General features: G+C 44.7%; 1 protein-coding gene across 1 annotated transcript; it reads right to left on the bottom strand.

Annotated features, from left to right (window-relative positions):
• Positions 1 to 525: 525 nt before the first annotated feature.
• LOC9272321 (putative disease resistance RPP13-like protein 1) lies at positions 526 to 7,246 on the bottom strand. The gene is given in 5 exon segments (XM_066312655.1): positions 526 to 1,470; positions 1,879 to 2,113; positions 3,604 to 3,882; positions 4,048 to 4,160; positions 4,973 to 7,246. Coding segments are annotated over 5 exon segments (2,907 nt in total). The 5' UTR covers positions 7,139 to 7,246; the 3' UTR covers positions 526 to 1,356.
• Positions 7,247 to 7,783: the final 537 nt, after the last annotated feature.

The raw sequence follows: 7,783 nt of genomic DNA, 5'->3' as shown, positions 1-7,783 counted from the left end.
TGATGCTAACCCTAGGTGATATTTTAACCGGTCATGTTTCTGAAACACAATATAAATCTCTTGCTGAAAACAAAATATAATTTTCAACAGAATTAAGGTATGAGTTTTTACGTGTTCGTTGGAACAAAATATAAATGTAGAAAAAATTCACATAATTAGGCCAGTAACGTGTTATAACAACACAATGTAAATCTAGAGAAATCTACGCAAAAGAGAACATCAAAGAACACCGCGGTAAACGACTTAACTCGAATACAACGTAAATCTTCAAGAAACGACGCAAATGAGACGCTGATACCGTGTAGATGTTAATGCCTCGAATACAACGTAAATCTTCAAGAAACCACGCAAAAGAGACGCTGATACCGTGTAGATGTTAATACGTACCGTTATACCTACCACGGTACCTATTATAATTTGGAGGACAATTCTACCCTTTTCACTCTGTTAGCAAAATTATGTTTTTACCCTTAGTACCTTAATACCTATATCAATACTTAAATACCTTTAACATGGTACCTGTGATTGAGGAGCATTGGATCTTTACCCTTTTTGGAATGCATACACCGTAAAATATCTCTTAAGAAGAAGAAAGAGGGGGTAGAACCTCGAGTACAAAACCAAACGCACACACACTAAGTTCTAGGAACCATGTATGTCGCAAACCCAACCACAACCACAACCACAAACCAAACCATGATCTGAGACTAACCACCCAACACTTTGGCAATATAAAAGGATAGCCCCCGAGCCCTGGCCAAACACCACAGCCGTCCTTTCTCCTCAGCAAGAATAAGAGCACTGGCCAAGTTAGGATTAACCCCATCAGAAACACAACGGTTCCGATGCTTCCAAAACGTCCAAACACCAAGAATTACTATAGAATTAAGTCCATTTTGCACCGAACCATTAGTTGCCTCATTGATCCTGTTTCACCACTCAAAATTGATCGTCATTCAAGGGGGGCAAAGAATTCAGGCCAAACCGCTGTAGGAGGGAGTACCAAAATTGTCTCGCGAAGAGACAGTTTGTAAGCAAGTGATCAATTGTTTCGTCCTGTTGGTCACAATGAGGACAATGATCCGGGTGTGGCAGAACTCGTCGGCCAAGACGATCCAGCACCAATTATGCACGACAAGCCACATGAAAAAGTGACACTTTTCAACTACGTTCCCATGGCCTGAATAGAGTGGCACCTTGGAAGGAATTGTAAGCAAACTTGGCTGAATATTGTCCTGAAGACACTATAGAATGTAACTGCAAATAACAACCTATCTGAAATAAGATTGTTAAGCTAAATAGCATCAATTCATGAGCATTTACAATAATGGATGCCCTCCCTCCACTTCCGATGTTCTACCTACTGTATGAACAGGAAGCTTCTATGATTGAAATATTACCTTCTGCCATGCATGCATATGACAGTTCACTTGGTGGTGGTATGTACTTCATCAAATTCCGCCGTATATTCTGATCAGGAAAGAGAGAACAAAACATTTTTAGTTTAATTATTCTGTAAGAAAAAACATGCAGTTCGGGCTAAAATAGTTTTTATATTATAAAGCAGTACATACCAAAGCTATTATGAAAAATCAAAGAAATACTTCATTCACCCTGTTTATGAGCGCAGAAACACTAATCCTCGTTTCATATAATTTAGTTTGTCTTGGTCGTGAGTGATGATTGATGAGCAATTATCTAGGAGCATATTTGTGTCAAAACAGAAGAAATAAGCAAATAAATAGAAATAACATTTGCAGCTGTCAGCTGTGATAAAGTAAAAAGATGATCCCAGGGCAAATGAACAACGAAATGTATTTATGAGTTATGACAAATCTCCTTACATAAAAATCGATGCAAGAAGTTGATGGAAGATACCTGACATAGAGGCTGGAGCAGTTTCTCACAACTCCTGATTCTCTGTTTTGGTCCTGAAGTGAAGTTGGGCAGCACCGTCAGCTTTGCACACCTAACAATGCTGAGATACTTGAGCTGTGGGAAGTGTTCATCCTTGAATTCTGACCATTCCTCCCAGGCTCCCATGTCCCTGAACTTCAGAGACTCCAATGCAGGAAAAACATTAGAGACGGTACTCCTGCTGCTGCTGGAAGTAATTAATATCACTCTCAGAAGTTGATATTAACATTAGAGACTTCAGAAGTTGATGCTAGGTCTCTGTCCCTGGCAGCCTGGGACAAAGTTTGTAAACCAAAGAAAAGAGGGGGAATGGGTATCATAAATTTGGATTTCCAAAACTGTGCCCTATTAATGAAACATCTGGATAAGTTCTTCAATAAGAGAGATCTACCTTGGGTGAAGCTCATTTGGAATGCATACTACAGTAACAACTCGGTGCCACCGCATGCCCTGCAGGAAAGAGGATCATTTTGGTGGAAAGATATCTTTCGTTTAATCCCAATCTTCAGAGGGGTTAGTACAATCCAGATAAACACAGGAGATTTGGCTCTTTTCTGGAAAGACCCATGGACAGATGACTTGCCTCAAAATGCTTTCTCAACATTATTTTCCTTTGCTATCAATGAAGGTATCACAGTATAAACTTATGTTCAGAATGATGTGACAGAAAATTTCAATTTGCCACTATCCCCCCAAGCGTTACAGCAATTCACTGAACTTTCACGCCTTTTGGAAAATATCAATCTCACAGATCACCCAGACATTTGGACATATTCCTGGGGGACAATTTTCAAGTGAAAGAAGGTCTATGACTTGTTTTTTGCTCACCTTTCCCCTCATCCAGCAATTACCTCCATATGGAAAAGTAAGTGCACAATGAAAGTTAAAGCTTTTCTCTAGCTCCTTTTTATGGATAGATTAAACACACGAGATATGCTTCAAAGGCGACAATTGCATGTCCAAGATGGCCCTTCCTGTAAAATGTGTACTTCAGGGGTTTTGGAAGATATGGTGCACATGTTTTTCTCTTGCCCATTTGCCAAATCATGCAGGAATCTCCTTGGTGTCAGCTGGGATGAGGATTTGGAATTTCTGCAAATGATTCAGTCAGCCTATCATGTTTTTAACCGGCCATTCTTTGTTGAGGTAATAGGCACAGCATACTGGCAGATATGGTCCTCACGAAATGCTCTTATTTTTGACAATATTGCCATATCTCTCAATCATTGGAAATCGGCCTTTAAGGAAAATTTCGCTCTTCTTATGCAAAGAGTGAAGGAAGAAGACAGACCCCCATTTCAATCATGGCTAGACTCTCGTTTCTAATCCACTTGTAAATATTTTTTTTATTTTTTTCTTCGATGTATATAAACTCTATTTTATTATTTAATACTCCATCCGTTTTGAAATGTTTGACGCCGTTGACTTTTTATCACATGTTTGACCGTTCGTCTTATTCAAAAAATTTAAGTAATTATTAATTTTTTTCCATTCATTTAATTCATTATTAAATATATTTTTATGTAGGCATATAATTTTACATATCTCACAAAAGTTTTTGAATAAGACGAACGGTCAAACATGTGCTAAAAAGTCAACGGTGTCAAACATTTCGAAACGGAGGGAGTATATAACACAGTAGGAGCCTATCTTGCTGTTTCTTGTCAAAAAAAAAAGTAATTAATATCGCCAACATTGCCAAGAAATTCAGGCCCAACTAGTTTGACACTTGGTAGTGACTGTATCACATCATGTTTCAGGGATGGGAATCTTCCAGGAGGTGGTAGTTCTTCGCAATTTTGTCAGTCTTTGAGTTCTATTGAAGCTAACCTGTCCAAAGGTAGAGACCCTACCCATGATGGGAATGATGATCCATTATAACCTTTCATGATGAGCTCCTCCAGATTTGAATTGGGTCTGAGGTACTGCAACACCTGAGCTGCTGTGTCATTCGTCGCTGCAAATTACTTAGTTTTGGGCATCTACTGACAGAGAGACAACGAAGCCGTGGGAAATCGTCCTTGCTTGTTCCATTCCAGAATTGCAAAGAGTATATCTCCCAAAGATTCAGTACATCTCCCATCAGTAGTCAAAGAGTTACTTCTTTGTCCAAAGCTTTCAACAACATACATTTTCTGTATGAAGAGATATTTAAGAGATGGAAGATCACCAAGATATGGGATCTCATTACAATTTTGGCAGTCATCGATCGTAATTGACACCAGCATGCCAAGGGAAGAATCCTGAATCCAAATAGGGAATAAATTGCCAGGATAATTTTGTATAGCTAGCTCAAAAAGGCTAGTGTTAGGCTGAAGATTTTGGACCTGATTAACAATTTCTTTGTCACTGTCATCTTCCAATTCCTCGCTGCTGCAACATCATTCTAGTGTCAAAGCTTCTAGGAATTGATTACTACTAGATTTGCTTCTTTGGCATCATCGCCTGCAGTAATATTCTGAAGCCCTGTTATATGAATATGTCCCCTTAGTCTACAGAGATTCTTCAGGTCCCCAATTGAACAATGTGATAAATCATCCCCAATATTAAATACTGTTACTGTTTGCAGATCAGTTAGTTGCCCGAGCCCAGAAGCCATTCTAACATGAACATTTCCTGGTTTCTTTCGAACATCAAGGTGTCGCAGCTTGGTCAAATTCTTTGTGCTTTACGGTAACTCAATGAGGCAGCAACAATCCTTGAGTTCCAATGTCTGAAGGGTGTTTAACTGACCTATCTGAACAATCAGTTGGGATTGGGAGACTCTCTGTCTTTGTGTTGTTCAGAGCCAAGAATCTTAAGTCTTTCATCCTCCCAATAATAGAACTGGTCAATTCTACTGTTGTTGTACCGCTCAAATTCAGTGCTCTTAAAAAATCTGGTTTTGACGAGAAAATAATCCAAACCCAATATTTTCAAAAGCGGCATAAACGAACCTGAGTACTCTGATGCAGATCACCTGACAACCATAAGGGCCTGCAGATGTCCAAGTTCTTTAGTCAGCACAACAGCGTTGGAGTCTGAAAGAACAAGTGAAAGGTGGCAAATATTTTCAGAAAGGCTGCAAAATGGTTCCTTGAACAGAACATCCTTTGAAAATAGGCAGCTTCTGTAGGCTAGTCAGTACTCTGATCCCAGATGGCATTTGTACATTGGAATGTGCAATCTCCAGGCATCTTAAGTTCAGCAGGAGCTTAATGCCTTGTGGCAACTGAGTGAGGGATGAGCAATGGTTAAGCTTGATTGTCTGCAGGTGGAAGAGGGCACCTACTGACTCTGGCAGCATCTGGATTCCAGTGTTATCCAGGCCAAGGTACCTGAGATGTATTAGACTTCCAATAGACTTTGGTACCTCTACAATGTCAGTGTTGCTCAAACCTAGAACTCTTAGACATTCAAAATCTGTGACCAGTCCACAGGGAACAATCTTTCTTCTGTATGGCATTTCTCCACGGATGACCTGTTCCATTCTTGCAAGAAAAAGGAATGTTCTTAGATCGGGGCTACAAAATGATTTTAACAATAGTTCTTTGTCGGAATTTGACTCGTCGTGGACGATGGACAAATGGCGAGTCGTCTTGTCGGCTCCAGTCAGGTTTAGTTGATGTATCATCCTACATTCATGGCCTGAAACAAATTGCGCAAGCTCCTGATACAGGTCATGCATGACATACTTTCCTTTACCTATGCCATGAGATGGAGAAAGCTGGAAGAAGCATCTTGCTACCAAGTCATAGAAGTAACCGGCGCCGACATCTTCAGGCCGGCATTCTCCTCGGGTTTTGATGAAGCCCTGCGCGGTCCAGAGCTGGACCAGAGCGTCCTTGTCGAAGACGAAGCTCTTCGGGAACAATGAGCAGAAGGCGAAGCAGCGCTTCAATGGCGCCGGTAGATGGTCATAGCTCACCTTGAGTGCAGGTAGGACATTGTTCTTGGCCTCATCGTTGTCAGCCCACAGGTTGCTCTCCAGGACATGATTCCAGTGCTCCCTAGTGACTGAGGTGTTCATGGTTGTGCCTGCTGCCTCTGCTGCCAATGGCAAGCCTCTGCATTTCTTGGCAATCTGTTGGCCGATGCTGGCAAGCTCGTCGTCGATGGTGGCGCCGCCGCGTGATGCCCGTCGCCGGCACATGTACCAGCTGTGTTCGTCGGACAAACAGTCGAGATGGTACACATTGGGGGTAACCATCTTGGCGACCATCTTGCTCCTCGTCGTGATGACGACTGTGCTCCCCGGCGCGCAGCAGCTCAGCGGCGCCGTGATGGTGTCCCAGTGGATGGGATTGTCGTCCCAGACGTCGTCGAGGACGAGCAGACACCTCTTGCCCGCCAGGTGTTCGACCATGGTTCCGTGGAGCGCGTTCAGCTCGGAGCAGTCGGGGCGTGCTCTGGTGATGGCCTCGACGATCTTGGCCGTCATGCCGATGACGTCGAACTCTTGGGAGACCCAGGCCCAGAGATTGAGGTCGAACTGCGACGCGACGGCCTCCTCGCTGCACACGTGCTGCGCCAGCGACGTCTTCCCGACGCCGGCCATCCCGACGATTGCCACGACGGCGTAGTTTCTACCGCCGTCGGGCTTGCAGCGGCAAACCAGGTCGGTCACCCTCTGGAGGTCGCGCTCCCGGCAGTGGATCTCGCCACGGGGAAGCGAGCTGCTTGGCACGAGCGCACCAGCCGCCGGCCGCCTCGCCGCGCCGTCGCCGGGCCTTAGCCGGAGCCTCTTCCGGTCCGACGCGATCTCCCCGTACCTCGCCCAGATGTCGTCTATCTTGCGGCGGAGGCGCGCGGCCGGCGCGGCGGCGAACAGTTGCGCGACCTCCCGCTTCCGCTTCCCCGTCGTCGGGGCCGCCCCCACGGCGCGAAGAAGGTCGATCTTGAGGTCCTCCAGCTGCGCGGCGCGGCGGCACTCGTACTCGAGCTCCTCGAACACGTCCTCGGCGCGGTACTCGAGGTCGCCGAGCTCGGCGAGCCAGAGTCGGGCGGAGTGGTCGGCGACGGACAGCCTCTCGGCGTCGCGGAGCGCGGCGTGGACCCTGCGGAGCATGGACCTGAGCGCCGCCAGCTCGTCGTCGCCGACGGTGACCGGCCCCGTCGACGCGCGCCCCAACGCCCGCAACATGGGGGACGCCAGCTTCCTGGACTTGACAACGAACTGGAACAGCGCGTCTCTCAGGGCGTGGGCGATGGGTTTCTCTCCCCCATGGTCCGCCTCCGCCATGACAGGAATTTCGAGTTCGTAGGCAACAATGCAGGGTGGGAGAAAGCAAGCAAGAGTTGGGGGCGTGGGTCGCTTGGAGGAGCATCACATGCGTTGACGAAGACTTGAGCGTGGGCATGTTTGGTTGGTGGAACTACTAAAAATCTGGCAAAATTTCACAATTTGACCCTTTTTCAAAACTATTTTCAAAATAGGCCCCTACCAAAAACTATCATAAGAATGGATCCCGGCCTCAAATCCAGGCCCCTCCCATCCAAAGATTTGGCCAAATACATAGAGGAGTAACGGATCGAACACAAAAATGAGAAGATGGAATGGAACAGAGTAAACTCACCTTTGAAAGCATTTGCACTTAAATTCCTATTATAATACTGTGTTTTTCTTATTCCTTTGTTTTCTCATCTATGTCTTTCAATGGAGCCCTTATAGGTGAAATATTTTCCATAGAATATACACATGTCTATACAAGATGATTGGAGGTTGGAGCACAACCGTTCACATTCAATACTCCCTTCATCCCAATTTGGTTATCACTGAGATTTTGAGGTTTTTTTTTTAAAAATGATCACCATCTAACGAAGTTTCTCTATGTTTATTTGTTTAAACTAGAAAGGTAGCCTGCGTGAATGCCCGTGCATGCATCGT

This window comes from Oryza sativa, chromosome 7 (assembly GCF_034140825.1).
Source record: "Oryza sativa Japonica Group chromosome 7, ASM3414082v1".
In the NCBI taxonomy this organism is placed as follows: Eukaryota; Viridiplantae; Streptophyta; class Magnoliopsida; order Poales; family Poaceae; genus Oryza; species Oryza sativa.
Note: the sequence above shows the minus strand (reverse complement) of the source record. Positions and strands in the feature narration are given on the sequence as shown.